This window comes from Pollicipes pollicipes, unplaced genomic scaffold, assembly GCF_011947565.3.
Source record: "Pollicipes pollicipes isolate AB1234 unplaced genomic scaffold, Ppol_2.1 Scaffold_4002;HRSCAF=4701_pilon_pilon_pilon, whole genome shotgun sequence".
Lineage (NCBI taxonomy): Eukaryota > Metazoa > Arthropoda > Thecostraca > Pollicipedomorpha > Pollicipedidae > Pollicipes > Pollicipes pollicipes.
In genome coordinates, this window is record NW_023596420.1 from 18,723,570 (window position 1) to 18,740,428 (window position 16,859).

The 16,859-nt window shown below is 61.2% G+C and overlaps 1 protein-coding gene across 1 annotated transcript in view; it reads right to left on the bottom strand.

Moving 5' to 3' along the window:
* Window positions 1-1,736: 1,736 nt before the first annotated feature.
* LOC119094197 (hemicentin-2) overlaps window positions 1,737-16,859 on the bottom strand; it is a 42,295-nt gene continuing 27,172 nt past the window's right edge. Inside the window, exons 3-11 of the mRNA XM_037217273.1 lie at window positions 11,414-11,868; window positions 9,067-9,593; window positions 8,457-9,009; window positions 7,557-8,071; window positions 6,044-6,222; window positions 5,221-5,387; window positions 4,539-4,710; window positions 3,693-4,159; window positions 1,737-3,180 (exon numbers count right to left, since the gene is read on the bottom strand). Coding sequence (XP_037073168.1) covers window positions 3,026-3,180; window positions 3,693-4,159; window positions 4,539-4,710; window positions 5,221-5,387; window positions 6,044-6,222; window positions 7,557-8,071; window positions 8,457-9,009; window positions 9,067-9,593; window positions 11,414-11,868 — 3,190 coding nt within the window. The 3' untranslated portion in view covers window positions 1,737-3,025. The remainder of the gene's footprint in view (window positions 3,181-3,692; window positions 4,160-4,538; window positions 4,711-5,220; window positions 5,388-6,043; window positions 6,223-7,556; window positions 8,072-8,456; window positions 9,010-9,066; window positions 9,594-11,413; window positions 11,869-16,859) is intronic.

Sequence of the window (16,859 nt, forward strand, 5' to 3'; positions counted from 1 at the left end):
GACTACCTGAGGAACCACACCGGGTCCGTGCAGGAGGTGAGGCCGTCGTTCTGGCAGTGGCACCGGCCATCTTCTGCGGTCTGTGCGCCAGTACGCGCTATTTATCCGTGACATGAACGCAGGTGGCCCGATGGCGGCAAGTTCTGATCAAATGCCCATTAATTCACCGCATGGCGAGCAGTTTGTGAGACATGTACAGACTACAGACCGAAGATGGGTGTGACAAAACCTTCCAAAGCGCCTAACCGGATGTCAAAGCCTGCCACCCCCAAATATTGTGCTGGACATGAGTGCTTGAGTCAAATATTTTTCAGTTACCGCGCAATGGCTTCATTAAAAGACCCAGAAACGAGGTACAGCATATTACACGCCCCCGCAAAGCGGCACAACACAGCCCATTGCCACCACATGCCACTAACTGGCACGCTGGTGGCAATGGGCAGCCGTCCAGCCTACTGACGGGCCCCGGCGGATGTGATGGGGGGGGGGGGGAGGGGGGGAGCGGCGAAGCGGACGGAGCCGGCAAGTCAGTGCCGTCGGCCTAGCGCCGACGTCGGCCCTCTCAGTGTCGGCCGAGGGCAGGAGGACCTCGCTCACCGCGTATGCTTCCAACTCTGAGGACCTCGCTCACCGGGTGCGCTCTCCGCTCTGAGGACCTCGCTCACCGCGTATGCTTCCCGCTCTGAGGACCTCGCTTACCGGGTGCGCTCTCCGCTCTGAGGACCTCGCTCACCGGGTGCGCTCCCCACTCTGAGGACCTCGCTCACCGGGCGCGCCTCCCGCTCTGAGGACCTCGCTCATCGGGTGCGCTCCCCGCTCTGCCCTCAGATCGAGCTGGAAATCCAGCTGTATGCGCAGCCGGTCGGGGACCTGCGCGGCCTGGCCGGCGACAGGATCGCAGACTTCTGCGGCGAGCTGGAGGCGTTCAAGCTGGTGCGACCCGAGCTGCCTGAAACGTCTGTCAGCAAGCGCCAGGTGTCTATCTCCTTCTTCACCTGCTGGCTCTTTTTCTTCTTCCCCTACTGCGTCACCATTACCGTCACAGTACCGACCAACACCAACCTTATCTTCATCCTGATCGGATGAGGCTCGAAACGGGCGCGGTCGCGCGCGCCACCTGGCGGTAGCAGCTGACGCCGGGCCGTCGCTGGAAGCGGCGGGAGGCCGCGGTGGGGCTCCTTCTCCCCCTCCTATCGGGCTGAGGGACATACGAGCTGGTGTAATGGGAAGAGTGTAGTTTATTGTCCGTCGTTGCGTCCTGGTAACAGCTCCATGGTTAGGCCGCGCTGGAGCCTGCTCTGCGTGTGTATGAGCGTCAACAGGCTGTGATATCTTCCCTGTTATACGATCGTAATAAATGCTATGCATGGAAACCTCTCAAACACTGTCCAGCAACAACTGATGGAGAGCAACGAAGAGATCTGCGACCCCAAACTACAACTCCTTAGCAAATTAACCTCAGAGGGCATGCCAAAACACCAGGTTCTCCGATCTTCAGCTTTATTCTGGTTATGCTAATTCCCGATGAAAATAGCAAGAACCCTCACCGAAAATGACGAACACCCAAATTATCGTGCGCTTATCAGTTCATCAAAGCGCAAACAGCAGCAGACCACCGCCGCCCGTACCGTATCATTGTCGTCGCATCCGATGTATCCACGCTTTCGTCGACTATCCCGGCGGACCTATTGCGACATGGCCCACGCACGGCACTGTACAAACTACAAGACCAGCAGTCTAACGATAAAATGTATTCACAGTTATTACATATTTTTACAAATACGGTGGACAATTCATTCAAAACATACGCGATGCTAAATCAAGCAGACGAATTCAAGGCGCACGATAAGTTAGAGCCGTGAAAAATCACAAAACAAAATGTGCAAGGTGATGTTTAAATAGGCGAAGTCACACCCGACACCACGTGCGGCGCGGGGGGAAGGCAATTTCAGGGGAGCAATATGGGACGGACCCAGCCAGAACACCGCCAGCAGAGAAGCGGTATGTCCAACCAGGCAAAAATGGACGCCCAGCCTGGGAAACAACATAAGACACTCCACCACGTACACCCGCACCGCCCCCAGACACCCACCTCCACGTGGAGGGCCGAGCGACACACACGAGGACGTCTTCCGTATTTACAGCGATGATCAACGCGGGGAGCCAGACAACGAGGAGCAACAAACGCAGCCGACTTCAGGACAGAGCACCTGCCACATACATACGGCACCACTGGCACTGGAGACGCACGGAGACAGAGGGACAGGCAGACAGAACACGGACAATCCGAGATCTCTGAACAAGGCGTCAAAAGATGCAACACATTTGGAGTCAGCAAATTTAGCGGCATCGCATTCAGCCTGAGGCTGACAAAACAAGGAACATATGCGTACAGAGCAACAAATTAAGCAAGGTGTTTGACACCGATGTCAGACACCAAATGCAACAGAAAACAGAGCAAGGCTTATTGGAGGGTAAAAATCGGCTGACCCTTGTCGAAGCGGAAGATGGCAAGGGCCACCGAAGCCCTTCTGGGGTCACGTTACTGTTCATCCCGTCTTGGCAATCCTACAATGACAATGAATACTAGCTATGTCGGGTCGACTAGCGGCAAATCGTTGCGCCTGTAAAACATTCCGGGCTTCATGTCCTCCCACACACGTTTGTAATCCCCATACAAAGTGGAGCGGGCGCTTTCCTGGCGTCACATAACGGCTTGTGCCGCGCTCACCGCTGCGAAACAACGACCGGTCGACAACGTTCAATTCATGATTACGGTTCAACAGTCAACGCTCCAGCCATGTCTACTCTTGAGCAGGCAAAACAGTTATCACAATGCTGGCCCACGCCAACAGGGCACTCTCCAGGCTATGCATCACATGGCAGTAGACGCACGGGCGCGGAGCCCTCTCTCTCAGACCCGTCGCCGTTGCGCCGGCTGCCTCACAACGCGCGGCGAACGGGCCCTCGGAGGCGCTCACGGGAGTTCGCGGACGTGGCGCCGCTGCCATCTAGCGTCGGCACCTCACACTATGATTTCGCGTATGACCCGCCGACTCCGCGTGTTGGGCGTGGAGTAGCCGCTCTCGAGCGATTCGTCAAATGAGATCTGCGGCTTGTTCTCAGGCTCCTGGTCAACGTATGGGTCCGGCATCCCCGACACGCCGACGTAGCCGCCCTCTGCCGGGACACGAGCCGCCGGTCAGTGAACACCAGACGCTTGTCAGTGGACATAAGCCGCCGGTCAGTGGCGGCGGCGCAGTTCATGGCACGGGTCTGGCAACACTTAACACTCCCAGTGCCCGTACACTACAAAGTGACCGCACTTCTGCTCCATCGCTCTATCCTGGCAGAGCCCAGACAGTTCCCATGAGCTGATAACAGTGGAACAAGACGGCAATTACTCAATGGCAGCAGCAAGCAATAAGCAATATTAAGGAGGCGAAAGACGTGTGAACTATGCAACAGTGGCGTTTTACTTTTCAATTACGACGAAATGAAAACAGAAACACAATTCCGTAAAACACTTGCATGATATACCTGCTAGTAATGCTTTTCACATGCCTCTCACAACAACCAACAACCATTCAGCTCGTCACCCAACCGTATCTACCTGCCCCTCACGTGCTTATGCGGTACATAAGCAGTTTGCCCACCCTCGGCGAGCAGCCACCCCTTCAGCGCGTCCTTACCTGCCAGCAGCGGTCGGCCGCGGGCCGCCAGCGCGCCGTACGGGTCCGCCTCGTACGGCCGGCCGTACTCGTCGTGATGCGGATACGGCGCCGGGTACGTCTCCTGCTGCGCCGGGTACTGGGCGTAGTCGCCGTAGCCGGCCACGTCGGGCAGGTAGTTGGCCTGGGCCGGGTCGTAGCCGACCAGCTCGTGCGGCGGGCCCGGACGGCCGTCTGCCTTCACCTGCCACAGCGAGTCCTGCGAGTTCACTGAGCCGCCCGTATTCGAGTTGGAGTAGCTCTGCTCCGTGTAAGCCGTGTTGACGGTGCCGGTGGCGGCGCGCGGCGGCGGCGTCGCGAACTGGCCGCCTGCCGCCGCCGCCTTGGCCGCGTCCACTGCCAGCTGCGAGAGGTCAGGTGCGTCCGACACCGACTTGTTCTGCAGGCCTGAGCCGGGTGGGTAGTAGGCCGGTAGCTTCTGGCGGCTGCTGCGGACGCAGAGGGCGGCGGTCAGCGGCAGCCGCGTGATCAGCCCGCAGCGTGGCACACGGACACGGACGTCACAAAAGCCACGGACGCCGACTGGCAGCGGCTCAGTGGCAGACAGAGTAGGATAAATGTAAACGATGACAAAACGTAAAGACAGTCGGTGAAGACAGTGGCATACAGGGAAAAACAAACAGAAGAACAGCCGTTTCCAAAGCAAACGGTGAAAGGCAGTGGTATAGATTTAATGAGAGCATGGAAGAATGACGAATAGCGCCAAACATGATAAGAACACAGCAATTGACAAGCCAGCTTCAGAGGGCGCTTAAGGCCACCTCGTTCCCTAAACACCCTTTGCACGACATCGCGGGCGTCACTCACTACGAGGCATCCGTGTAGCCATGCTTGGCCTTGGCGGTGGCTGTGCCGCGGCGGCAGCAGCAGATGAAGACCAACACGAGCAGCGCCACGGCCGCAATGGCGCCCACCGCGCTGACGATGATGGTGGTGAGCGGGGTGCCGCCGGCGGCCGCCACCGCCGCACCGGCTGACACTGCAACAGCGGCACGGCGCTGGTCAGAGGGGCGCGCCACAGACGGCGACGGCGGGCCGACAGACGGTGGGACGCGCGGGGCGACCTTTGGGGGCCTTGACTTCGCCGCTTCAATGGAGGCAGCTGGCATTCGTTGTTTTCGGTAAGCCTGCCACGTCCAACAGCGGTCGGTGTTCCCTAACCGTGCTCTGTCAGGACGGTCGGTTTTCTAGCAACCACCAACCGTGCTCGGCAAGGACGGACGGCTCTTTAGCGTCCACTAACCGTGCTCGGCCAGGGCGAGCGGCTCTTTAGCGTCCATCAACCGTGCTCGGCAAGGATGGGCGGCTCTTTAGCGTCCACTAACCGTGCTCGGCCAGGACGGGCGGCTCTTTAGCGTCCACCAACCGTGCTCGGCCAGGGCGAGCGGCTCTTTAGCATCCACCAACCGTGCTCGGCAAGGACGGGCGGCTCTTTAGCGTCCACTAACCGCGCTCGGCCAGGACGGGCGGCTCTTTAGCGTCCACTAACCGTGCTCGGCCAGGACGGGCGGGCCGCAGATGGCTGGGTCGTCGCGCAGACAGAGCCGCACGCGCACGTCGCTGACGTCTCCCAGGCCGGAGGTGAGCGATGCCAGGCCGCGGTTATTGGCCACGTCCACCTGTTGCTGCGAGCGGCGCCACTCGCCGTCACCAGACCTGCACGACACACAGACGGTCAGCACGGGTCAGAGGTCAGGCGCCGGCCGTCACCAGACCTGCACGACACACAGACGGTCAGCACAGGTCAGAGGTCAGGCGCCGGCCGTCACCAGACCTGCACGACACACAGACGGTCAGCACAGGCCAGGGGTCAGACGCCGGCCGTCACCAGACCTGCACGACACACAGACAGTCAGCACAGGTCAGAGGTCAGACGCCGGGTCCGGCTTAGTCACAGGTCACACAACGGGTCAGGCTCGGTCAGAGGTCACACTCCCGGCCAGTGTATGTTCGAGGCCAGCTTTGCACTCAGGAAGATTGATCGGAAGTCGCTTAATGGGTCAAGGTGGGTTACAGGCCAGCTACGACCAAGCGATGAAGCGAAACCAAAAGCCACCACCCACCCACCCACACCCACACCCAAACCCACACCCACACCCACACCCACACCCTCACCCACACACGCACGCACGCACGCACGCACGCACGCACGCACGCACGCACGCACGCATGCACGCACGCACGCGCGCGAAAACAGGGATTGATGCGTGAGCCCGCTGGCGACAGACGCGACGCACACCCACGTTGCAGAAAATGGCCGCACGCGCACTCTAGCGCGGCGTCCGAACAAGGCTGCCGGCCCAGACCCTGACCTGACGTCCAGCGTGCCGACCACGCCGATCGGCGAGCTGAGCACATGGAAGCTGAGCTGACGCGACTGACGCGAGAACTGGAGCCGCTGCGGCCGCGGCAGCCGAGCCACGTCCAGCGCCGTGGTGAGCTGCACCTGCTCCGACGCCTCCGAGTCGCCCTTCTCGTTGTTGGCGCGCACCTGCAGAGCGCGCACTCGCCGTGATATTGACCAATCAGTCGGCGGCGAATGGTATCAGTAACGTCACTGACGTCGTAGGCTGACAAATCCGCTGCCGAGTCAAGGTTGGGGTGAAATCAGCAACGTTCGCGGGAGTCAAATCCGCGTCCTTCGACGCCAGATCGATGCATAAGAGCCAGGTCACTCGCATCACAAGGCTGTGCACCTCGCGCATGCTCGTGGTATCACGCACAAGCTGGTGACCGAACGAGTGATACCTCGCGAACGCACGTTCCTGCGTGCCAACAGCAATCCCGTCAGGTGACACCAAAGGGCGCCCTTCGATGATCGGGAGGTATCAGCTTTTCTACGAGTGTCTGTGGTTGCACTGGTGGGCGCGCACAACAGCTGACAAACCGAATGAAGCGAGTGTGTGTGTGTGTTAAATGGATTCATTCTGGCATGGCTAACGCTAAACTGCGTCATAAACCCGAAATCTGCAGCCTGCCGAGCCGTTTTAACGCGTCAAAGAAGTCCCATCCCAACTGCGCTACGCACAGCAGCAGCTGTTCATTGAACTGTGCAATATAGGGGGACAATGGCAACACTTAAGAGCCGTGGGCGGCTAATCGACATGGTTCAATTATTCAAACCTACATCATCGTCGTATCACCTTCAACAGTCAAGTTCATCACGCTCATCCTGATGTTAGACCTAGCGACCCGTGTGCCGGCCCGGGGCCCGGACGCAGTGGTCCGGCACTGGTGTGCATAGCCTGCGTCTGTTGTACAGTTTGTCCGGTGGTACTATGCACATCGTCAAGCCGTCACGCTCCAGCTTTCAAAGTCGTGTGCCCACCGTCAGCGACGCGACGGCGACATTAGAGAGCCGGCGCTGGTGTTAAGCGAGCCCGCCGCCAGTGCCGGCCGGCGCCTGCGGCCGCATATTTGCATACCCCGAAATGATCATGCGTTATGGGCACGTCGGTCGGTCGATTAAAAACGCATCAGGGCGCGCCGGCGGCGCAGATTTCACGGCCCGTTCGGTCCGGGCGGGGAGAGAGCCTGACAGACACCGTTACAGCGCCGACACAACCCCGGCACTGGCTGAGGCGTTTGACGCGAGCGGCGGCGGCACGGGCCGATCGCGGCCGTCGCGATGCTGCACGTGGCGTCTGAGTGGTTCAGTGGTGTCCGAAGAACCGACCTCACTAATACACTCGACTTTTTCCCGCGACGCAATAAAAAGGCGACCAGAAATGCCTTACTGAAGCTTAACAGTTTTCAACTTGCTCGTTGCCGTCAATTTTGAGTGGCTAGGTGCCCCGGCACGAGCCAGCCGTGGCGCCCACTCACCCAGAGCCGGTAGGTGGTGCGGTGCTGGAGCGAGGTGACGTTGCAGGGCCGGCGCGTCTGGCAGTCGAAGGCGCGCTCCCTGCCGCGCTCGTCCGCCAGCGTCACGTGGTGGATGGTGCCGCGGTAGCCGCCATCGAAGCCGGGGCGCCAGTCGAGCAGCGCCCAGCTGGTGCCGAGCTCCGCCGCGCGCAGCTCGGTCGGCGGCTCCGGCCGGCTCTTGGCCTGCAGCCGCAGCGAGGTGCTGCGCTCGCCCTCGGCGTTCTGCGCCTGGCAGACGTACTCGCCGTAGTCGGCGGCGCGCACGCGCGCCAGCCGCAGCACCGACTGGTGCACGTCGTTGCCGAGCCGGCTGGTGTTGGTGGCGAACAACGCGTCGTCGTCGGCGGGCAGCGCGGCGTCGCGCCGGGACCAGCGGAACACGGGCGCCGGGTACGCCTGCATCTGGCAGGCGATCGTCGCCTCTTCGCCCACGTCGAATGCCACCTTGTTGTACTGGTGGTACACGATCGGCGCGTCTGCAGCGGCAGGCGAGCACGTCAACGGCGCCGGCAGACACGACCACCTGCGTCGCCGCAAAACGGAGCAACACCGCACGGTGAACCCTCGAAAAATGACTGCCAGCTGCGCCGACCTGGTGGTCGACGTTGTCGCAAAGCCAAGTACAGATACTCAGACATGCCGGGACTACGGTCCGTTAAAAGTACACGCCTTTACGTCACATCTAAAATGCGTGCTAGGTTTAGCCAAAAGACCCATAAAATTGCATCGCCTTTGGCGACACCCGAAACAACAACAAAAAATGAAACGCAGGGAGCCAACCCAGACGGAGCACGTCCTGGCCTCACAGCCAGGGTACAGCTGCAAGATCCCTCACCACCGGCCGGCGGGAGGGCCACTCACGTCTGATGCGCAACAGCATGGTGGTGTCGGCGACGCCGGCCGCGTTCTCGAAGCGGCAGCTGTAGTTGCCGCGGTCGGCCGGCTCCAGGCGATCGTCGCGGCGCGCCCAGCCGCGGAAGTTCAGCGTGCTGCTGACCGTGAACGCGCCGTCCGGCCGCTCCGTCTCGTCGATAGCCACGTCGTAGCGCCCGTCGGCCGTCTGCACTTCCTCGCCGTCCTTGAGCCAGGCGACGGCCGGCCGCGGCCGCGCCTGCGCGCTGCAGCGGACTGCAAATTGCGCCGCCGTCACCGGCCGCTTCACCTCCGGCTGCAGGCGCGTCACCAGCTGCGGCGCGCGCAGCACACGCACCTCGACCCCAGCGGCGGCGCCCCGGCCCAGCTCGTTCTCGGCCTCGCAGCGGTAGTGGCCGGCGTGGCGCGGCTGCACGTTGCCGACGGTGAAGTTGGCGCCGACGCCGAGCGGTGCGTCCGACTGGTCGTCGCGCCACCAGCGGAAGCGCGGCGCCGGGTGGCCGGGTGGCTGGGCGGCGCAGCGCAGCGTCATCGGGCGGCCCTCGACGCCCACCGGCGCCGCCGGCCGGATCGCCGCCGGCCCGGGCGCGTGGCGCACCAGCACGCGCGTGCTGGCGTTGCCGACGCGCTCCTCGGGCTGCGCCATGCCCTGGCTCTGCAGCCGGCTGACAGCGACGCAGACGTACTCGCCTCCGTCGGCGGCGGTGACGCGGCTCAGCCGCAGCGTCGCGCCCTCCTGCCGGAACTGGGCGTCGCCACGCCGCTGCCAGTACACGCGCTCGGCCGACGGGTTGGCGTCCACCTCGCAGTCGACCTGCACGCTGCCGCCGGCGGCCAGCTCGCGCTCGGGCGCGGCGCTGACACGCGGCCCGTACAGCACGTCCAGCCGCAGCTCGGCGGAGCGCTCGCCCACCGCGTTCTCGGCGCTGCACGTGTAGACGCCGGCGTCCGAGCGCCGCACGGCGTCCACTCGGTGCACGAAGTTGGTGTTGATGAAGGCGTTGTTGCGCACCCAGCGCACGTTGGCCACGGCCGGCTTGGCGTCGACATCGCACCGCAGCCGGACGGCGCGGCCCGCCTCCACACGCAGCGGGTTGGCCGGGCCGACGGTGAGCCGCGGGAAGTCTGCGGTGGTCAGACCACCCCGTCAGCGAGAGCGGCGCCGACGACGACGTCGCGAGTCAGACGACATCGGAGGGGGTGTCAGGTAACGGTGTCGGTGAGCACGGGGATCATAATGTGCCAGATCACCATGAAGGCACGTCTGTTGCCAATTTCAGGTGTGTCAGGCGAAAACGTGAGTTATCACGGTGATCATAATGTGTCATATAACTGGGAAGGCACGTCTGTTGTCAACTCCAGGTGTGTCAAGTGATGGTGTCAGTTATCATGGTGATCATAGCATGTCAAATGGAAAGACACATACGTGTCGGAGGGTGTCAGACAACATAGTTTGGTGTGTCAGATGAGTAACGAATGTGCCGGAAAAATGTGGCAATTGTGCCAGACAGCCCTTACAGCGTATCCAGCGATATTCCAGATGCCGTTGGATACACCACGCGCGGCGTGCACGTGTGCGAGACCACTCACGAAGACACCACGCGCTGATCACAACGGTGCTAGCAAGCCACACGCCACATGCTTCTTGTGGTTAATGTTAGTCCAGGACCACATTCAGAACTTCCTAAATGAATGGGCGAATTACTAATGCCATTGGCTACCACTCGGTTCGAAAACAAAATATTGTCCGAGCTAAAGATTCCACAGGCAACATTCGCCCCGTCGCGCAGTTCAGAGGTCAGAGACCTCGCCGCGTACCAGCGGAAAAGCAACGCTGTGGTCGGTCGCGTTCGTCGTTCGGTTTCGTGGTCAGCCGAATACCGTAAACTCATCGCCGTTAATTTGCGCCAGGTGGAGCGCCAGTCACCGCCGTCCGCAGGCCATCCATACATGACACACAATAGCTTCAGCCCGGCGCATTTTCACGGTCCAAATCCCAGACGCTCTCGTGTGGACTCGGCCTTATCAGCCGCAGCATCATCTTCCCACACGCAGCCACGCAATGGCCTTTCTCCGGCGCGTCCTGAGGTATCGAATGTCGCTCTCCCTGGCGTGGTCGCGTGTGGCCCGGCCCCGTCCCAACCGATCGATCGCGTGCCTCCCTCCCCTGGTCCCGAAGATATCACATTCCTGCCCACCATCTCAGGCATCGCGTGCCTCCCCTCTGCCCAGAAAATGTATCAAGTGTCCTTTGAATCATTCCGGATCGGTAGGCCCTTCTAAATAGAGTGCATACGGTTCGTCTCAAAGGGGCGGGGCGGATCCCTCGGCGGGGATCTGTTCTGTCACAATGATAAAACCCTCTCGGTCGGGAAGGGATGGGCCGTAGACGTTCCCCGTCCTGGCTGTTAAATTGAGAACAAGGCGGGATGGGCTACGGGACACCGAACAAAGGGGCTGCGAGTACAGCGAAGATAGAGAGACAGATGCGCTGAAGTCTCCTAGCGTGGTCCTTCAGGCAGCAGAGTGTGGGCAGATCAAAGAACGTCACAACCACCAGGAAAACGTGCAGTTTAGTGACTATCTCGTGCCGAGGAACGCTTGGACGCAGGACGCTAACGTCGACACTTTGAATATTGCAGAACGTGACTTGGATGGAAAGAGTATTGAGCTAATCGGGTGGAAATACTGCGGACAGCATCTGCAAGTTGGTGGTTAGCGTAAAGGGTTCGGTGCCGTATATAGACAGAGTGTAGTGTTGTCAACCCGGCGCGTTGTCAGTCGACACTGAGTTACGACACTCCCAGCGACGACACTGACAGCACGGCGCACCATACATTGTGCTCAGTCGCCTAATCGGCCCATAGACTACCCGCCTGCTGACCGTGACGTGCGTGCAGACCAGCGCGGCGGCCGGCGTGGCGCCCGCTCCCCCGCCTACTCACAGTCGACGCTGAGCGCCAGCGTGTCCGAGAGCCGCTCGCCGGCGGCCATGGCGCGGTTCCAGACGACGCACTCGAGCTCGGCGCCGTCATCGTCGCGGGTCGGCTGCAGTGTCAGCCGCGACACGGTCGGCTGCGAGCGCTCTTCGGCCAGCGTCAGCTCGGCCGGCAGCGGCGCGCTCGAGCCGCGCCGGTACCAGCGCAGCTCGGGCGGCGGGCTACCGCCACGCGAGCTGCAGCTGAGCTGGGCCGGCCGGCCCTCCTGCAGCGTCGCCGGCAGCGGCTCCAGCTGCGGCGGCCCCGGCGCCAGCAGCACAGTCAGCTGCACCGTCTCGGCATGCAGGTCGCCGCCGCTGCCGACGCGGCGCGCCTTACACGCGAACTGGCCGTTGTCGCGCTCGTACGTGGCGCCGGTGATGTGCAGGTCGTAGCGGCCCTCCGCCGGCTGGAAGTCGACTCTGCCGGGGGGAGGGTGAGAACGTCACAGTCGGTCGCGCGTCGCCAGGCCGCACGCCAAACAGGGCATCTCTGCCGGGGGGAGCGTGAGAACGTCACAGTCGGTCGCGCGTGGCCAGGCCGCGCGCCAAACAGAGCACCGCAACGCGCCGAGCCATCCACAAGCCATCCATCGCCAGCATGCGAAATTGGGAGCGGACGAGCGTGCGTGTCACGTGTTCCCAAGTGTCGCCCGTGCAGTGCGGCGGATAGCATCGCATGACGGCTCTATGTTACGGTGAGTGCCAGACGCAGGAGATTGTGAGTGTATCACCACGTAAGTTCGATCACCACCCACGATGAAATATTTACCTCACAAACTTCGCAGAATCTCACATCTCACAAAATACCAGCAAAACACAAACCCGGACAGGACTGGCCGCGCTTATATCGCTGCATAACACAAACCCTTGATATCACTGGGATAACAGCACAAGAATGTACCCACAGTTTGGATACCACGGGTAAATTGACTATCGTCCATACAGTAAGTTACTCATGGCATGGATTCTAACTCACACGCCATTCGAACAAAAAAATAAGCTCGACTGAAAGGATGAAATGAATTGCTCATTGTGGCTGCCAGAAAGACGCATGCAATAGAAGGCACTGGCATGACTCGTTATTGATACATACAATCCTTGGCATAGAAAGTATTATCAGGGGGGTAAATAAGAATGTCATTGAAACAACAAAGACCAATACCGTGCTAGCATAGCGTAAGCCCTCCCCTCCGTAGCTACCAGAAATCAGCCCATAGGCCCATGAAATATCACGCAAAAGGAACGTACTTCTATCGCACAAAGTGGTACCAACCAAGACATGGGAATATCGCAGTTGGAGGTCTTGCTAAATCTGGATTTCGATGGTCGAGCTTGCAAAGAGAAGGGCACGCGGTGCAATGTATAGCGAAGTGATGCAACGGGCGTGTGTCCCGTTCGTGACCGAGAGGTTCCCACCACATGCACGGAGCACCTACTGTTTCCCTCGTCCCATCGCAACAGACATTGCAAGACGTTGCGCACCGTCGGCACTACCGACAGCGCCAGCATGCGTGTCTCCAATAAATTAAGACCCGTGCCTTCAAAACGAGGCACTCCAATGCCTCGAACTCACATGTTCGACCCGTCAACAGCTGAACAAAAAGTGGAGCACACTCAGGAAGGAGGGGTGACGACAGACACACGGGCGGCGCCGCTACCCGATCCCCTACCCAGGCAGTTCGATCACTGCACCACACCCCGCCCTGACCGGGCGGCGCCAGTCCGCGTCCTGGCTGCCAGCCTGGGCACGTCCCGCCCTCACGGCCACCGCCACCACCGGGGCCCGCAAAAACAGGGGCCCGGCTCGGCACGGCCGGCGCCGGCGTCGTGTCCCGCGACGGAGCTGCGGTTTTGGGCTGGCCCGTCCACCCGGCACGCCGTGTCTGTCCTCGGACGGCGGGCGAACGTCACGCAGATTCGCACCGGAGCACGAGTCCGTCCCTAACTTCAACCCGAGTCCGTCCCTAGCTTCAACCCGAGTCCGTCCCTAGCTTCAACCCATGATTCTGAGTCCGATTTATTTTAGGGACTATTCAAATCACTTCAGGCCGCTCACACAAAGTTCTGGGCGGGAAATCGATCCCACGCCGCGCCGGACTCGGTAACAAGCCTGCTTTGGCCGACAAACACCGCGCCCCGAGACATTTATGAGCGCCGGTCCAGTCCCATACACATTCCGCATTGCCAGGATATGCACCCGCGGAGTGGCTCGGTACGAGTCGTTCTGGCTAGATTCACGTGAGGGAGAACACGTTTTGTTGCATGCACTGTTGCGCTGGGTTACTACGGGACACAAACAAATAATGCAATCGACGCGCACACCTAACCGAACCCAAAACTAACTAATGAACTGAGTTACTACGGAAACGCCGTGAAAAAATCCTTACGCATCTCGCCTGCTCAGAGAGGCTCAATACTTCTAAGCAGCCCCATGTGGCAACATGCGGTCCAGCTGCCGGCCCCCGTGGCAGGTCGCGAGGCGCCCTCGGCACCAGCGCTTCTCCGCAGGACGGCGCCGGTCCGGCCGGCGGCGGCGCCCACACCGCGATCGGGCGCCGTTAGCGCGCGGATGAGGGAGGGAGGGAGGCCGCCGCCGCCGCCGGGGACGCCGTTAGCGCGCGGACGAGGGATGGAGCGAGGCCGCCGCCGCCGCCGCCGGCCGCTCGCTGCACGGCAAGGCGCCGAGCTCCGATGTCGGATCAGCCTGCACCCACGGACAGAGGGCGGCCGCGGCCCGCCAGATGGCCGGCCGTAACTCAACAGCGGGCGGGGGAAGGACCGGACTGGGGCAGCTCTGCACCGGCTCCCCTCATGCTTGCGAGCAATCGTTTAATAGACCAGCGCCCAGGGCGTGTCTGGCAGGCCGCGCATACGATGCAAGATATGGAGAAACCTGCTGGCTATCAGACAACCGCGAACCCCACGGCTACTACGCGGCAGTGCTGGAACCAAGCCGGGGGCTTGTTCCCCGGAGCGCTCCTAGATGGCGCGTCGGAGGATCGGTACGAGGGGAGGCGCCGAGGTGTAAAATGTTGGTCACATGAATATGGAGAGCGGGGATGATTAAACCGAACCGAACATTGCCTCCGTAATGGTGTCACTAGCGGGTGATTTGTGAACGGCTCCGAACCCCTTGCGAGGAGGTTCGATTTGGAACACAAAGGCGGTCATTAGAATTCATTGTTTTCCCGCTTAATCACACTTCGAAATAACCCGTGGCGAATTCCACGAGCCCCAAGCCGAACGGGGTCGGGGCGGCGGTGAACGGCGCCGCTCAGAGGGGTACGTCGGCGCCTGTTTTTTTGCCGCGTCGCCCGGTCAGCCCGACCAGGGGTGTGATCAGATCCGGACCGCTGCGGGGAGACGCGGGGTCGGCTGTGTAATTTATGCGGTGGGGAGACGGAGCCGGGGAGCGGAGCGGTCGGCCGGGCCGTTCGCTTGTTTGTCAGCGGGGGGTGGCGCGAGACACGGCGCGGGCGCGAGCCCTCCTGTCCGATCACACTCGAGGGCGGAGCCGGCGATCACTGCCGTCACACCTCCTGCCTTATCAGGAGTACAAATACGGGCTCGACACACGCACCCGCTCCGCCGACACCGGACACCGGAGACGTGCCTTCACCCGCGCTGCCCGAAAACACCCACCCTCCCGCAGCTAGCCCCCTATAAACACGCACCAAGCGAACTAGGTCGCTGCGAAACACGTCAGCGAAGGGAGTAGCAGATCCCTCCCACGCGTGGTGAGCTGCCTGTCGCACGCCAGCCACCGCTGGGCCGACATCATCCTGGACCGTGGCAATACCGGAAACCGGCCGGCAGCAGGCCGCTGCATTCCACGAGGCCACCGAGGCGCCCCAGGCTGGGCCTCCAGCTCCCCGTCCGCGGACCCGCGCACCGGACCGGACCGGACCGGACCGGGCTGTGGATTGAGTCCACGGCACCGCCGCCCGCCGGCCGCACCGGTCAGCGCAGGGCCTCCGAGCGTCGCCGTTTTTCGGCCGGGTCATCGCACCGGCTATCAGGGCTCGATATCGCGGAGAGTGTCCCCGTAAAAACCCGATCTGGAGCTCCAGCAGCGGGCGGCGGGCGGCGGGCGGCGGGCGGCCGGCGGTTCGACACGACCACGGCGTCCCGACTCAGGCATGAAAAAGCCCCCGACGTGACCGACCAGTTGCACGACAGCGTTATGTATGATAACAAAGTCACACCGCGTAATCCGTCGGCACGTAGTTGCGCGGCCGCTGCGCACATAACCACGCAGGCCGTGTGCAGGGATAAAAACGCCCCGATGCGGCAGGGCAACTCGACCAAGAGCGCCGTGCGCGTGAACAACATCCGATGCTACGTGTTTGGCACATATTTCGATGCCCACACGCATGCAAAATCGTAAATCCATGCGTGCACCGATAATATATATATATATATATATATATATATATATATATATATATATATATATATATATATATATGGATTTATATAATCAATGGATCGTGATGCAGTTCAATGCAATTTGCGTCTGGGCTGGTTACTCAACTAGCCCCGAGCACACGAATGAACAGATGAAGCAGCCCTGTGACAAGAACCAGAGGACCGCGTTTCTGCATCTCCCGATCAGCTGAACCTGAAAGTCAGACCAAACCCGACACTGCCTCCACCTACCGGAGAGATGAGGTCAGCCGACCCGTCGCCCGCGGCCCCCGCCCCGGCGCGGGGCAGCGGGGCCGGGGGGCGCACGGACCCGACCCGGGCCCATACCCGCACCCGTGCCCGTGCCCATACCCGTGCCCGTGTCCGTGCCCATACCCGTGCCCGTGTCCGTGCCCGTGTCCGTGCCCGTGCCCGTACCCGTGCCCGGCCGGCGGCGGCGGGCCCAGCCAGACCTCCGCCGCCGCCGCCGCGCGCTCCGAGCGGGCCGGCACCGGCCGACGATCGGCTAATGGGCCTGAGCAGGACTGGAGCGGCGGCCGAGCGGCCAGCCCAGCCAGCTTCAAAAGGGCCGCCCGGTACCCGACACACCGTCTCCAGACAACCCACAGCAGATGGGCGCCGGGGACGACCCCGACACCAATCAATTGTCAAGCATTGGGCTTCCTACGGCGGCTACACAGGTAAAAAATTAGAGCATTCCGCTGAAATATCCATGAAATGCCTTAATGGCGCCCGCTTCATCTTGCCTGCCATCGCTGGTTCAGAATAAAGCAATCAAGCACTTTTTAGTGTTTCGAGAGGCGGCCCGAATGATGTTTTAAATGTTGTTAACATGGCCCAAACGCAACGCACTCAGTCACGTCCTTGATAAGAAAGAGACAAAAAACCCCTTATCTGGCTAACCGTAACCAAAATCCCATCCAGACGTAAATCACTCCCATTCGGAGCCTTCCTGAATCTCACGACCAATTTTGGACCTCCGC